The sequence below is a fragment of the Bombus huntii genome, chromosome 1, assembly GCF_024542735.1.
Source record: "Bombus huntii isolate Logan2020A chromosome 1, iyBomHunt1.1, whole genome shotgun sequence".
NCBI lineage: Eukaryota > Metazoa > Arthropoda > Insecta > Hymenoptera > Apidae > Bombus > Bombus huntii.
In genome coordinates, this window is record NC_066238.1 from 25,452,983 (window position 1) to 25,468,627 (window position 15,645).

At 27.4% G+C, this 15,645-nt stretch overlaps 3 protein-coding genes, 1 long non-coding RNA gene and 1 other non-coding gene across 11 annotated transcripts in view; 3 read left to right on the top strand and 2 right to left on the bottom strand.

Annotated features, from left to right (window-relative positions):
- LOC126866514 (tyrosine kinase receptor Cad96Ca) overlaps positions 1 to 4,577 on the bottom strand; it is a 75,003-nt gene extending 70,426 nt beyond the window's left edge. The window contains exons 1-2 of one of the 3 annotated variants that reach the window (XM_050620195.1): positions 4,463 to 4,577; positions 4,256 to 4,379 (exon numbers count right to left, since the gene is read on the bottom strand). In XM_050620195.1, coding sequence (XP_050476152.1) covers positions 4,256 to 4,301 — 46 coding nt within the window. In that variant the 5' untranslated portion in view covers positions 4,302 to 4,379; positions 4,463 to 4,577. Of the gene's footprint in view, positions 1 to 1,062; positions 2,251 to 4,255; positions 4,442 to 4,462 lie in introns of those variants that run through there. The other 2 variants (XM_050620184.1, XM_050620175.1) reach the window with 2 other exon arrangements.
- Positions 4,578 to 4,845: 268 nt separating this feature from the next.
- On the top strand, positions 4,846 to 7,371 carry LOC126866584 (uncharacterized). Of its 3 annotated transcripts, none has more exons than XM_050620386.1 (5): positions 4,846 to 5,363; positions 5,582 to 5,868; positions 5,999 to 6,245; positions 6,474 to 7,106; positions 7,184 to 7,371. In XM_050620386.1, exons 1-5 carry the CDS (start codon positions 5,277 to 5,279, stop codon positions 7,307 to 7,309), a joined length of 1,380 nt encoding a protein of 459 aa, XP_050476343.1. In that variant the 5' UTR covers positions 4,846 to 5,276; the 3' UTR covers positions 7,310 to 7,371. The 3 variants fall into 3 exon arrangements, with proteins under 3 accessions (XP_050476343.1, XP_050476332.1, XP_050476323.1); XM_050620375.1 differs by having other exon boundaries at positions 4,847 to 5,868; positions 6,474 to 6,651; positions 6,718 to 7,106; XM_050620366.1 differs by having other exon boundaries at positions 4,847 to 5,363; positions 5,491 to 5,868.
- A 125-nt stretch (positions 7,372 to 7,496) lies between these two features.
- LOC126866622 (non-homologous end-joining factor 1-like) lies at positions 7,497 to 11,197 on the top strand. 3 transcript variants are annotated; one of them, XM_050620441.1, is made up of 6 exons: positions 7,498 to 7,973; positions 8,092 to 8,410; positions 8,485 to 8,641; positions 8,725 to 8,960; positions 10,877 to 10,951; positions 11,049 to 11,197. In XM_050620441.1, the coding sequence occupies exons 1-5, from the start codon at positions 7,734 to 7,736 to the stop codon at positions 10,918 to 10,920; spliced, it is 996 nt and encodes a 331-aa protein (XP_050476398.1). In that variant the 5' UTR covers positions 7,498 to 7,733; the 3' UTR covers positions 10,921 to 10,951; positions 11,049 to 11,197. The 3 variants fall into 3 exon arrangements, with proteins under 3 accessions (XP_050476387.1, XP_050476398.1, XP_050476378.1); XM_050620430.1 differs by lacking the exons at positions 10,877 to 10,951; positions 11,049 to 11,197 and adding an exon at positions 9,628 to 10,558 and having other exon boundaries at positions 7,497 to 7,973; positions 8,728 to 8,960; XM_050620421.1 differs by lacking the exons at positions 10,877 to 10,951; positions 11,049 to 11,197 and adding an exon at positions 9,628 to 10,558 and having other exon boundaries at positions 7,499 to 7,973.
- Trnap-agg (transfer RNA proline (anticodon AGG)) lies at positions 10,703 to 10,774 on the bottom strand. Its single transcript has one exon. It is a non-coding gene; the product is annotated as a tRNA-Pro (tRNA).
- Positions 11,198 to 11,282: 85 nt separating the features above from the next.
- LOC126866976 (uncharacterized) lies at positions 11,283 to 14,464 on the top strand. The gene is made up of 2 exons (XR_007690109.1): positions 11,283 to 11,563; positions 12,094 to 14,464. It is a non-coding gene; the product is annotated as an uncharacterized LOC126866976 (long non-coding RNA).
- The last annotated feature ends 1,181 nt before the right edge of the window (positions 14,465 to 15,645 follow it).

Here is a 15,645-nt window from a genome sequence, read left to right on the forward strand (position 1 = left end):
TCTGTTTTTAAATAATTATTTATATACTAATCTTTTTATACTCTTACAACAGTTTATGTATAATATAAATATTAATTTTTTATATTTACTTGTGACGTATATTCATCTTCATTTGTTATTTAAATATTATGTTATTATTGCATTTTAACAATGAAATAGTGCCAAATTAATTCATCTACATATATATCATTTGTTCGTTGAATTTATTCCTCCACATTCTGATTTCGCGCTGGTTTGAAGCGTGCATTGGATGAAGTCTTTCGACGCTTTCTCCGGGATATATTAGAAAGTACAGACTACAAGAGCGTAGCTAAAAAACCACAAATACGATTAAATACCGTAGATTATTGGCACATAAAATAGTTTGCGAAACTTCGAATGATCAATGATGCTTCGCTTTAATGTCACTAAAATACCTAAGCATTCTCGATTTGCTTTGCATATTTAATAACAAATGAATACAATCATTATAATTATGCAAAATGATCTATACTGTTAAAAACCTACCAACTACTGAAGCAAATGTTTTTATTAGAGTATTATGATGATTTTTTGAAATAGTTTCCATAAGATTTATTTTTTGATTATCGACCAAATAATCGAACTTAAGTTAAGCTTCATTAACCTTAAATGTTTATCTATTGCAATTCTCAAATTGTATTTGAATCGCGTTATTGTCTTCATAAACAAAAAGAAGTTTAATATTTTAATAAAAGCTTTGGCGAAAACTTGAAATGAAAACTTATACGCATCAATAACGATCATTTCATGTTTTCCTTAAATTTAAGGAATTTGTTAACGATAGAAAAATACGATTGGGTTGAAAATAACTTAAAGAGAGTAACAGAATTAAAGGTGCAAAAATATGTAAAATATCCAATATAAGATAATTCGTTATAATGTTTAATAGATGAAACAAATCTCTAGAAATATGTATATGAAAATACATAAAATATCTAAAGTATATCCATTCACAGTCTACTAATCACAACGCAACTCCTATACTATTTAAAATATATCATCGCGATGAATTACGTAAAATGAGTAGAAGTTATTACTTACCAACTCCATTCCACAGGCATAGCGCCGCAATAACGATGGTCAATCTGACAAACATCGCGCTACATTGGTCTACGATACGTGAAATGTCAACGGGACCGCATTCAACTCGCCGATACATGGTTCGATATGCTCGAACCGAGCCACGGTAAACCGAAACACTTTGATAGTTAGTTCCCTCGATGACATTTATCAAATGGTTGCACGACCAATTGCGTCTATACAAACACGCATTTGTCATTTATACAAACGCATTTGTTGTTATTCTTTTTTGCGATGACTTGTCGATTTCTTCATACCTGATGCCGATCACTAGGTACGATGTGGAACATTTGCAAATCCGCGCAATACGCATTCCTCGATTATTTACAACAAACGTTTCCTTCTTTGAAAATCTCGAAACAATTTTTACACATGATTTCTTTTATGTTTTATGAACTTTTCACTTGTAACCGCAATACACACACGTTTCTGTGATGAAATTTATGTTACAAATTCGAATCTTTTTAGTTTAATTAATGTAAAGTATTAAAATTTTTTATTTTATTAGTCACATAAGTTGAAAACACCAGCTCAAAAGTTTCACCCAAGTTAGAATCGCCGCGTTAGGTATCTGTCGACCGGTCGGAGCACGCAAAGTAGCCATCGACTTTCTCTCGAGTCGGATAATTAACCGGCACAGGTTTTTAGAACGACTACAGCAAAACACCAATTACGAATGCACTGAATGCAATTGGCAAATCGTCACTGACGTGAATTTCGAAAAACGCTTGGAATCTATCGACCTCGATCGGTGCCGTAATAGGCATCAACGTCGTCTCCAAGCTCATCACGATTCTCGTTCACCTTAACGCGGACAACATTATACTCCTGTCAATCGGTTTCTCGATCACTTTATACTGATTTTAAATTTAAGAAAAGAATTGACAGTTTACTGGTTGGATCATTGACCCAAATTTGGGGAACCGATCTTGCGCATCTTTGAAATGAAATTGTTCGCGTTTAGAGCCTTTCGACTCCGCAATGATGCCGCTCGCGGATCAAACTGACTCTACCTGCGGCGCGACGCGATCTGTTCACGAGTGCCGCGGCAGCCATGCCGATCAAACTGTAAGAACGCATGCCATTGGCGTAGTATCTTGAGAATCGTGTAGTGCATTTTTCCCTCGATAGTTGTTTAGTCAAACAGTTCGATTAATTATAGCTTAGGGAACTATTGTTATCATAAATATTTTAGGGAATATTTAATTTTAATTTCCTATTTATATATAATAATTAAAGTAACTTGAAAAGTAAGACCGTTCATATAACTTAATAAAATAATGTAGTATGCAAATTTAACTTACAAAATAACAAACGTAAAATATCTATATAAATCAAAATTGATCCATTCTTTGTATTCGAAAGGTTAAGATTTATTATTCATTTTATCCCTATTATCCTAGGTTATTTTTAAGTTTGGATAATCTTTAATTAAAAATTACTGCTTTAGAAATATTTTGTAAAATTTAAAATTTATTTCAAATGAAATTAGAAGTTTAATAAGTTAGCTTTCTAAGTTGTGAAAATAAATTTTTAGTAGATTGAAATGACAGATAAAATGGTTTATTTGAAACAGTATTAATATTTCTGAAGTATTTAATAAATACTTAAAAAATTTATGACCTATTTCAAACAGACAATTGAATTGAATGATTAATTTATTGAAGAAAACATATTTTTTATTTGTAATGTAAAAAATGTGATTTAAAATTATTAATAAGTTTAATAATTAAATCAATTATTCTATATATACACGTATACTGTAATATACGTATAATGTATATAATATATATATGTATGTATATATATATAAGTTGATAGATAAAGATTTTATTATTTATATATTTTTATATTTATAATTTTACGATTCTTTATATATTTCATTTTAATAAATATGTTCCTATATTTATAATGAGAGTTCCTAACCAATTTAAACGACGTATTAAAGTATTATTTCTAACTAAAAAAAAAGATTTAATTTTTATATACTTTATTTATGCGGTATTTATAAAGTGGAAAATTCTATCGATTTCATGAGAAAAATTACAACGAAGTAAATTAAATTTAATTATTACTAAAATTATTAATAAATTTGTCTCTTTTTCCTAAACAGTAATGAAAATTTAAACAATATCTATTGCTTTATATATAGTCTAAAAATTTGTAGATATATAAATGTATAATAGATTCAAAGAAGAAAAATAAAATTTATTCAATTCTACTACAAAAATTGTTTAGCTGTGGCCACACCGTAGTTCTGTTTTTAACATATCTTATTAGCACTCACTGCTTTTCACTTCAACTCGAAATTCATTGAAAGACGAGCGATTCACAGAAAGAAAGACAGTCAGTAATTCCTGGAAGTCACCTACCCAGGTAGTTACAGATATAACGCACCAACCAATCACAATTAAATGGGTACTGTTGTATGGGTACTGTTATTGTTGTATGTGTTTACTTTTATTACTTATTTTTTCTTAATATTTTACAATATATTTTAAGAGCTTCACAATTTTTTGTTTAGTCTCATATAACTTAAAATAACATATTTCTATCATATAGAAAAATAGGGTAATATATACGAATGTTAAATATTATATTAAATGGCGTTAACGTTTAAAATGTTGCATAAGTTGTTCACATGCTATATTTTCTGTCACGGATAAACACTGCTTTAATTAAGATTCCGTCCTGCACATGGTAATATAAACTTCTGGTTCAGGGCACTTCTATACTGAAAGCATTGACGAAACCGTCTGTTTTTTGAATCGAAGAAGATCAGATGGAGAGGAAAGAAAGGTGTCGTCCTACGCATGCATGATACGTACATATTACATAGATACTATAAATGTCTCAAAGACGATCATGTAAGCAGGTCTCGACACTCATGTACTAAAACCTAGAGAAAACCGACCGAAAATTCAATCGTGACTAGTTGCGAAAGATCAACATGGAAAGCAAGAAAGTTCTCGTTCTGCGCATGCGTGATATGCTATAAGTGTCAGATAGAGACACTCTTTATTTGCCTCGCAAGAACGAGAACTTTATTGTCTTCAATGTTGGTTTTTTAGGACTTAATTTTCGGACGATTTTCCCTAGTGGGTGTTGAGACCTGTTTATCCGATCGTACATACGATCATTCATCAGTTCTCACCTATGGTCAATGTCGCATAACGAGATCTTTTCTTGCTCTCCATCATGATTTCTTTGGCTCAATAGACAGACTAGTTTCCCCTAGCGAGAATCCAGATTTGTTTATATGGCCATAGTCCTGCAGTCTATATTCAACAGGCAGCAATTAAATTAATCAAAGAAGATAGAACGACTTTTATATGTAGTAAGCCATGTAGTAAATGGATACCTATATTGTATGTGTAATCAGGAGTCGATTAAACAAAATATTCTAGAAATATATAAATGTCATGTATTTTTTACATTTTTCGAAAAGCACTTCTTTTTCTTCAAAATAAAGTTTTGTTAATATACAATTATATAATATATTATTATATAAATATATTTAAACTGATTTAAAAATTAATTTTAACTGTAAATATAAATATTGTTTTATATGCAAGAATATATAACTTTTAAAAAATAGCTGTAAATCTCACAGTCTTAAAGTAAATATAAAAGTAAAATAATTTTCATTCCTACAATGAAGAAATGTTACCTGAGAAATATACAATACTATAAATCAGCAAGATCCTATAGCTGTACTTTTATAAAGAAACTAAAACATATATTAAGCCAAGCAAAATTGGAATTGTGCATTGAAAAATCATAATATATAAAAGATAACATGTAGTTTGTCATTATATGTGCTCCTTTACAGTGAGAAATTACTATTTAAAGTTTTAAATACTAAGTACTATTTAAATACATTGTAGGAAGTTTTTTACTAATACACCATTTTCTCTTTTTTATCAGTAATATATGTCTATTACGATTGCTATAAATTCTTATTAAGCAAAAAGACTTATATTTTCTATACACTATACAGTATATTAGTTACGTTAATTCCCAATTGTACTATCAATGTGAACACAGCAATTATGTTCTTAATTCTGTAAAAAATATGATTTTATTTTGTTATACATTTTGAACGATATAAACATAACCTTCTTCAGGCGTTAAAGTCTCAAAATTAATTGGTAACTTTGAGATTTTGTAATGTAATGGATGTTTCTAAAAACCAGCAGAGATACAAACATTACACATGCCTGTGTTTTTCAGTAATGGGACAAAGAAGATTTAGAGTTTCGGTAATTTATAATGCTATTTTTATTATGCTACTATTATTTATTTGGTTACCTACTATGTATATATAGCGTTTCATTGTAAATCACTTTATTAGCATTTTTTTTATTTCTTTATGATATACATACGCAGTATTGAGAGATATAAATTTATACATACGGTAAAACTGATATTTATATGTAATTTAACAATTATTGGATAATTTACTAATCATCACTTTGAGATGGGTGTTCTTATTGCTTCTCCGGAAGCAGGAGATGCATCAATTAACATTATACCGCAAATGAAGAAACATTCTGCTATTTCTGGAGAACCTGCTACAAGTTTCGTTTCCACAATACCAGAAAGAAATGCTACTAATCAAACTGCTCTAATGGGTGTATCGAATTATAATTCCACTAATAGTATGAATAAAGATGCATACAGACACACAGTTTTAATGGAAAATAATGTTTTTGATAAGATGTGCAATTCCACAATTAATGATACCTGCCAATTCCCCTATTATAGGTTACACCTGTTATTATATTTTGTTTATATTTAACTATTTACTTTAATTATTAGGTACATATATAACTAATGCCTATAAATATATATGTATATAATATAAATATATATATATTTATTTATTTATTTATAGGAGCAATAGAAGTGACAGCAAATGCTCTGATGCAGTTTTAGTAAAAGATGTAGGTGTATCATGTATGCTTTTAAAGCAGAATACGTTTGAAATACAACTTCCTCAAACAAAAACTCTGATTAAGCATCTTAAGAAAGAATACAATGATTTAACTGACATTGCAAATAGAATAACTACATATACAAAAGATATATTAAGTCATTTACCAAAGAAAAATCAAAGAAAGCATCAGCTTCTTAAAAATTTGGTATGTAATTTGTAAATACTTTGTTATATAATTTATAATTCTTATATACACTTAATAAAAGTAATATACACAAAATATACATAAAACTCTTATATAAGCAATAATGTGTGTATATAACTATTTTTGTATTAGATTTTTTTTTAATATAACGTAACTGTCTTAACTTGTGAATGTTTAATTCATATAAAATACAGAAAAATAATTTATATATGTCATTATATTTTATAGGCTGCTTCAAAACATGCAATAGCATCTCAGTATGTAGATAGTAAAGGTAATCTCTGTTTAAAATTGAGACTTTTTAGTAATGCTGAAACCCAGTGTATGACTGAGCAAGTTGTTAAGGATTTTGACAATACATTATTCAAAAGCAAATATATTACGAAGGAATTGCACAGTAAAAATTGTAATTGTTACAATTATTTTGTAACAAATTTAAACAAAAATAAAAGTTTTATGCATATGTATGTAGCAAAAACACGAATCTTGGATAAAGGTCATCCAACACTTGAAGAGAGAAATATGAAATCAAAATATGAACATGACACGTCCATTCAGCGAAGGAATGTGGAAACAAACACTCCAAATTCAACATCAACTAGTATTTCTTCAATTTGTAATCATTTAATGATGAGAAAGAAAAAAACATCAAAAGAATTGTTAACCCCCAAATTAAAAAAACGTGATGACATACATAAACATGGCATAGTCGAAAGATTCAGTGATGATAAACACTACACAAATCAGTTAAAGTTAAAAAACCATAGTCCAGTTACATTTACTAATTGGAAAGAAATTTCAAAATCGAAACAATCCAAACATAAAACATTGTCTATCTTTCCTTATGAATCACAACAAATGGTTTGTTCAATAATATAATTTTGGAAACGAAACCTGTAACGTGATTATAATTTATAATTATCACTTTCTAATTACAGGCTAACGCGAAAAACAAAATTAAACAAGGAGAATTTATTAACTATAACACAGTTAACAATATATCGAATACAAAGTTTCATACAGTTAATATCCGAATTGTAAAAAAAAGTAAAAAAAATGTATAACTTTTCTATTTTTCATATCTCGATATATTCCTATATAATAAATATTTTTATACTATTTTAAATTTGTTCTACTTCCTCTAATTTTAGTACTTTTAGTTAATTTTTATTTATTTTTACATTTAGTAAATATTATTCTTTAATATTTTTTGCGTAGTTATTATCTGTTTTTGTATATGTATACACTATGCATATAAATATAGATATTTTGCAAAGCGATAGTTTGGTGGATGTAATAGTGCAAAATGTATTTAAATCTTATCAAGTAAAAAAAACATACGAGTATTTATAGTATGTAATGTATAGAAAAATGTACGTTATCAGAACGGAAAAACTGTAATTTAAGTACAGACATTTTTGAAGAAACTGAAACATTTGATACAGCAAGATAGGTTATGTTTTTGCACGTTAAAACGCATTATGATTTATGCTTCAACAATTTTCTAACGATATTCTAATCTTTTCCATTACTCTATTAATAAAAACAAACAGCATGATTTCTGATGAATATAAACAACACAATACATGGAATAACATAAAAATAAATAATGATATTTACATGGTTTCTGTTACACAAAAAGATGACATAATTAAAGTTTTCCTAACTAATCTTATTGAAATATGGATTGATACATTGACAAAAGAAATTATTTTGGATAGATGTCGGGTAATTATATATCTATGCAATATGTACTTTATAACATTATATTACATTCTGAGTAATTTTAATGTATTATTTATTATGAAACAAGATGAATTAAATTCCATTTAATTGTTTCTTCTAGAAGTTAAATCGACTTTTAAATATTGAAGCTCTTGATTATAATGATATTATATTAAATATTTTGAACGATATGTCAAAATATATTATCAATGCAACTGTGGAACATATCGAGTTGCAAGTTCAAGTAGAACGTTGTTTAATGAAATTTGAACTAAATTTAACAAAAGGAACATCAGAAGATTTTTGGGATTTTGTAACTAAACCTCTATGTATATCATCGATGGAAATTATTCATCAGCACAAATTTCTTTTAGATTTAATGAGAAGGAAAGATGAAGAAATTGCTGAATATAAAGCAGAAGGCGCAAAATTAATAAGAAGTATGTTTCTTTTGACATATTATGTTAAAAATATAATTTTAATATAAGATTTCATGCTTTGTTAACTGATACAGAGAATATTGAAACAAAACCTTTTAAAGAGGAACAGTTCGAAATAACTATTTCTAATCCAAGTATTATTGATTGCACAAATGCATTCCAAACCATGGTGAATTTTTATAATAAACTTAATTTATACAAACGTAGTACAATTCCTAGAGAATCTACAAGGTATTACTGAGTAAAACATTATTTCTTTATAGAAAATTTAAAAAGTTGCAACAAAAGTTTATCTAACTTCTGATATATTACAGCAGTAGCAGCATTAATGATGCTGATGACATGCACAAAATGGAGCAGAATATTATTAGTTCTGTTCAGAATGATGATAACAGTATGTGTAAACATGATGATACTTTTATACACAAGAGCACAGAATGTATACATTCTGAAAATAAACAGCAAGACAAAGATACAACTAGCAAGAAAATAACTAAGAATAAAACAGGAACCACAAATATGGTACATAGGCCTAAAAAGTTAAACAAAGGTTTGAATGATTTTATATTGTGAAGTATAATATCTAAAATATAAGAAAATATTTTAAATACATATAATATTCAGAGGAAAGGCTAATTAATAAAGATTGTTATTTAGAATACTTTTCCCCTCCTACATTTATTAGCTTAAACAATAATTAAAACAAAATTAGAAAAGATTAATTATAGTAAAAATCTTGATATATATATGTGTGTATAATAAATATATACAAAATGGAGTACCTATAATAGATTAATTTGTTCAAAACCAACGACGTACCATGTACGTCCTAAAATTCTGGGCTATTTGCACAATACGACCAGTGATGCATCATATACACTTTATAATGAAATTAATCATTAAGTATTTAAAACGCTATTAAAGAGAGGTAACATCATGTCGAAAGGACAACCAGGAACATAGAGATTTATAGACACAATGAAAATGCCCTTCCACTAAAAGATAAATGAAAGAAGTAAGAAATCATCATAGGAAATAATGATAATGATGACGATGATAATATGCAAGACAGCAATGTAAATTACAATAAAATTGATAGTGAAAGTAGCAGAATGACATTAGGACAAGATAATGGAGGTGATGAAAACTTTCGTCTGAATATTATTGATAATATTTGTTTGAAAATTACTAGAAAAATATATGTCTTATTTCACTAGAACCTGAACATCTACCTGAAATGTTACCCAGACGAGAAAATAAAAAGATAAAACGGAAAAGGTGTCGACAATGCACTGTCAATGGTTTACGGAAAGAAACTAATTACTACTGTTCTGGCTGTAGAGATAATCCTGGTTTGTGTTTAGGCAAATGTTTTAAGGAATATCATAAACTTACATGATATTTAACATTAATTTATAGGTTTTAACTCTACTTATTACTTTTACCTACTTTTGCACAAAACAATGACAATAATTTTGTCATTTAACATACAGTTTTCTAACCTTTGCTATCTTTTAATATCAAAAACTTCCAAATGATATTATTTTTCATTTTAATTATATTTACTTACAAAAGTATATTGACTGACGAATATGATACATCATTGGTTCTTTGCATCAATCATTTGTTGAGTAGTAACAGATTTTAAAGCAGTAAACTATGTTTTATCTTCTTTTTTTATTTTTACTTAAAATTTTTTTTCTTCCTCTCATTTTATTAACACAACAAATTTCTGATATACAAAATTTATATTATAAAAAGATATATGTATGTATAGAACCTGATTTCAAATGAAGTAATGATAATTAATTTTATTTGTATATATAAATTATTTATAAAAATCTAAAATATAATTAAATAACATTTAATTAATATATATAGAATTTTAAGCCTTTTCTCTGGATATTACTTCAATTGTATATTTATATATCTATAAATTTGTTATTTTGATGTAAAATTGTACATATTGGAATATGAAATATGAATTTGTTACTTCAGAATAAGAAGTATGAATTGCATATATGATTTACAAAAATAACTATTTTATTAAAAAAATAATATATAATAATAAATATAATAATTATTTATGTAAAATTTATACGAAAAAGAATATATACATATAGAAATATAAATTATTTATTATCTATATTGCCTGTGTCTTTTTGTTTACTATTTATTTGTTATACTAAAAACGATAATCTACTTTTAATAAAATTATATTATGTATATCGTGAGAAGCTATGTATTATGAATAATGAAATATAATTAAAATGATTAAAAAAAATAACCACCGGGCTCGTCCGGGATTTGAACCCGGGACCTCTCGCACCCTAAGCGAGAATCATACCCCTAGACCAACGAGCCATGTTGTATATTGTGCTCATTGGTAGAAATATCTTCGTAATGGCGACTCCACTGCCAAGTATTGTCATTCTTATTGTTTAATGATAATTTCTCATCATATAGTACTTTACGTGCAAGATGGCGGAACGGAGTCAACAAGATTTTAATAGGAGTGCATTGACAGTACGACGTGGGCGGGTAATTAACGTATATTATTATTAACAGACAATTGATGTGTTCTTTTAGTGAACTTTGTTCTATATACAAACTCTTACACGTCGTTTCAATTATCTAGGCTTGGTATACGGGACAACGAGCAGAAAAGATACCCGGAGGATTAGTGGGTGTCGTTGGTAATGATTGTACGAGTTTAGATTTGTCATATAATGAACTAACCTCTATCAGCTCTGTTAAACACTTCTGCAGACTACAGGAATTGATACTCGACAATAATAAATTGCGGGACTTAAAGACGTTACCTTGTATACCAAGTTTGACCACACTCAGTATAAATAATAACAAGGTTTGTTTTATTTGTTTTTGCTACTTTTTGTGTTAGAGACAATATTTTGTTATATTAAAGTTGTCACTTATGGTATAAACACGAGTTACTTGACGATTGTATGTTGTGAGAATTATAGATTTAATGATTTTTCAGTGATTTTTTAAATATAATATTCTATTTTAGTTTTTTAGTCAGGCCAGTCAGTTATTTATATGCATGGCGTTCTATGTTATCTTGTAAGTATGTACTTACATACATACTTAAGTACATAGTTAGCAAAAGTATCTACGCAATTTTGATGAATGGTAAATAATAAACGTTAATTAATGTTCTTTAAATCTCATAGAATTGCTGAAAGAAAAACTGTTATCCGTTATAAAAAAATGCTTATTATCAACAAGACTTAAAATATTGAATATAGAAAGATGTTGGAGAGTAATTAATGTAAAAACTACTTTTTTCAAATTTTAAAGTATTGACACCATATTATATCATGTACTTAATAATCTTAATTATGTTATTCTATTTTCGAGCATTTTCGTTTACAATAAATTACGTATAAAATGTTTTATGTATAATTTGTGATACATTTGTCTATCGACAAATTTCTTATTTATTTCACTAAAATTTTATTTCGAAACATTCATCAAATACATTTCAATAGATTTTAGCATAATGTTGTGACGTGCTCGTTATCATGTATGACAACAAATTTATCTTTCAGCGCGTTCAAATGTTAATAAATTTCTATTTATAGTAATATTATGTGTGGACAATTCGATGCTTAATTACAGGATGAACTTCTTTTTGATATTATCTTACTTTTCATTTCCAGTGTGAATTATATTTTTTTTTTTACAAAAAGATAACAGTTCTGAATGAAACCTGAAAATTTATTTTGCCTAATTTATTAAATACTTTGAAGTTTTATTGATATGTATTGAAAATATTTCTACGGAAATTACAGGAAAAGTTCAAAATATATAGTGCTTGAAAGAAATGCTTATTTTTCTAATAAAACGCAATATGATTTATGTACTTTAACAAATCAATTAATTATTTATTTGAATATGTGCTAATATTCAAGTAAATTGTATTTACTTATGTATTGAGTAACGGTTCGGAACAAATTTCCGAATGTATGCAGATTCCTAACAATATCTCGTCCGTTTTCCGAAAATATGCAAAAGATAAAGGTAACATAAAATGTTTGCGTTCATTGTTGAATTAACTGTACTCACTTCGATCAGGAAACTCTTAAAGGAATAGCTTGTGACTGATTCACCCTGATTAAAATTCCGGACGTGTATCGATGATATTACTTTTGGTATCTTATGTCATCGAGAATGTTTAGTTCGATGACACTTATGCCATTCACCTTGTTGTGAATAAGTTGCGGTGATGTAATCAGGACGCATATTAACATATTTTCGTCAGCAACAGTAGTATTTTATATAAAGTAGCCAATTAATTAAAAACATTTACTATTCGTATTTAGCATTTATTTTGTACTTAGAGTCGGACATATTTATTTATCCGTTATTATTTCAAAATAGCGAGTTTAAATCTGTTTAGTTAATTATATTTAGTTAATTACATGTTTATTGATTGTTCATTATTGTACATATGTATATATATACAAAATATTACTTCATAAAATATAAAATTATAATCACTACCTGGTCAGCAAACTTATGTGTATAAAATAAAAAATTATTATACTGAAAGTAAAATCAACGTGGAAAGGTCTCTGGTCGCAAAATGCAGCACATTTTGTACTGTGCATGCGTATCACGCACAGAATGCGCTGTGCTTCATTAAATAGTTGCAAAACGGCTGATACTATCGCGTATATGGAGTTACAGTACTTCCGTCACTTGACAAAACATCGTGAACCACTTCACCCACACGAAACGTATGCTGGCCGTGTTACGTCGGCCGATTTCTGTACGAAAATTAGATGCATGTTTTTATTTCCCAGCCCACTGATAAGACATTGCAATATTACGTAGTTTATAACACTCCGAAAAAGTTAAGTTACAAGAAGGTATGTAAGGAGGCAACAGAACAAAATTCGAAAAATCGGTGCAATAGTTTCTGAGCCTACTCAGCACAGACAAATAAACGTTGCGCTGTTTCTTTATTAGGATAGTATAGATAAATAGATATAAATAAAAGAGCTACAAATTAATTTGATAACTATACTATCCTGTTACAGCTATAAATAATGCCAGTTGTGAATTTTCAGTATTATGTATTTATTGTGTGATATATTTCGCCACTGTGCTACTACACGATACAGTCGTATCATAAGCAATAATCTGTGAGAACTGAAAATATATAGTATTGCCAAGTATAATATTTGAAGAAACTATGACTTTATATATATACATATAAAACTAATATATAAAAAATATATATTATATTTATTATTATATATATTATTATTATATTATATATATTACATAATTATGTATAATGTATACAAAATTCTATGAAACAAAATTCCGTATTTTAAATTACAAATTGCAATATATCGTGCTATGTTTTAAATAACAAAATTTTCAATATTTATATTTTTAATTTTGATGTTGAAATATTTAACATTTAGACGTTTAACAATTCCTTTTTGAATATTATTTGCAAATTTACTTAATTGCTCTTTATAAAATATTATACTAATTTCAATGTTTATTTAAAATCATATAAATTGAATTTTGTGAATTTTAATTTAACGAATAATAAATAAGTATTCTTGAAATAATAACAATAAGTTTAGCTTTTATAAAATAAACTGAAGTCTTAATTTATAAAATTATGACATATATATTAATAAAATGTACTTATATGTTTTGTAGGATTTAATTAATTTTATACTACATGGTACCTCATTTAAATATAAATTAAATATTAAATTAGATAGTATGTAATTCTACATGAATATTGACAATTTTTTACTAAACTAATTATATGATTTATTTCGATCGTCGTTAAACGTTAAATTAAATATTGCTAAACCTATTTGTGCGTATTGTCCGCATTTCATTCATGCAACTTGCATTCCATCTAAGATATTATTAAAATATAAATGTTATCTGTAATATTGTTTATTTGAATATCTATATTCTGATATCTATAAGACATATATTAATCAAATATTTTACGTTTCTGTACAACCTTTTAATTATATGTACTTATCTTTTGTATCCAATTTATTTGAGTACTGAAACTTCACATTCCTATCATCATACGATTTGGTTTGATTATTGTGAAAAATTTTGTAGATAACAGACATAGACCACGCGTTGAGAAGGATACAGGAATGTTGTCCAAATGTGGTGTATGTAAGCCTGCTTGGCAATCCAGGATGTCCCGATCAGTTGACTAACCCAACGTCAACCGACGACGAGGATTATAATCGTTACAGGCTGTACGCGATATACGTATTACCTTCGACTCTTCGCTTTCTTGATTCACGTCCCGTAACGCGACATGAACGAAACGATGCCGAAAGACGAGGTAAATTCTCAAGGACTGTGAAATTAGCCCCAGAATTGTCACCGAAATTCTTTCCGAATGCGATGGAAGAGTTAGACGATATCTTCTTCAATGTTCATTATACGCCTTTGCCAAGGTCACTTCGCGATCCTCTTGATCACAAAGGTACGATTTTTATATGGTATATTTTATTATTTTTTAAGCATTTCCTTCTGTAAGAGAATTATTCCAATGAAGTTCAATATGCAATGATATTTCATGAAGAAATGATTCACTCAAGAAAGAAATGGAGTAAAATATTTATTATATAAAAACTAACAATGCGTAGAACTGATTTAATCTTAACACTAGAGATAAATGTATTTATCCTGTTAAATCTCAAGTAAGTGTTTGAACGTACTTCTATTATTAGTAAATGTGTTATGAAAATGCTGATTAGGAAATCAAGTCTAAAGTGTATATAATGTATGTGCGTAAAATTGTATAAACAAAATTATATTTAGAGTATTTTATAAGTAAAATATTTACTTTATCTATCATTTATACTTCAATTTTAATTTTTATTTCAATTTCAGTTTTAATTCTTCGATAAAACATTATCTTTTAAATACCTAGTTTCTTTTACGAAATGTTAGATGCAGTATCATTATTCAGTTTCAGTCTATTTACGTTATCTAAGAGTAAATTAAAATATTTCTGCAAACTTGTTTCAACAAGAATATTTTTGTTTCAGGAGCATTTGGAAAGTGTAAATACCGTTACTCAGGAAAAAATTCGGAAGGAAATCGGTTTATTTCAAATAACGATCTTTGAATTCCCATTTAGTAAGTCAAACTAACTTTTGAATGTAAGTTATGATAATTTTTTTCCAATTAATGATAAAAACAGC

Bases quoted from the DNA above. Each gene is read 5' to 3' on its own strand.
- LOC126866584 (XM_050620386.1), top strand. From the start codon at position 5,277: ATGGATGTTTCTAAAAACCAGCAGAGATACAAACATTACACATGCCTG. The intron at 6,246-6,473 runs GTATGTAATTTG...TATATTTTATAG, and splicing joins ATCAGCTTCTTAAAAATTTG to GCTGCTTCAAAACATGCAAT. The intron at 7,107-7,183 runs GTTTGTTCAATA...TTCTAATTACAG, and splicing joins CTTATGAATCACAACAAATG to GCTAACGCGAAAAACAAAAT.
- LOC126866622 (XM_050620421.1), top strand. From the start codon at position 7,734: ATGCTTCAACAATTTTCTAACGATATTCTAATCTTTTCCATTACTCTA. The intron at 8,411-8,484 runs GTATGTTTCTTT...TAACTGATACAG, and splicing joins AGGCGCAAAATTAATAAGAA to AGAATATTGAAACAAAACCT. The intron at 8,642-8,724 runs GTATTACTGAGT...GATATATTACAG, and splicing joins ATTCCTAGAGAATCTACAAG to CAGTAGCAGCATTAATGATG.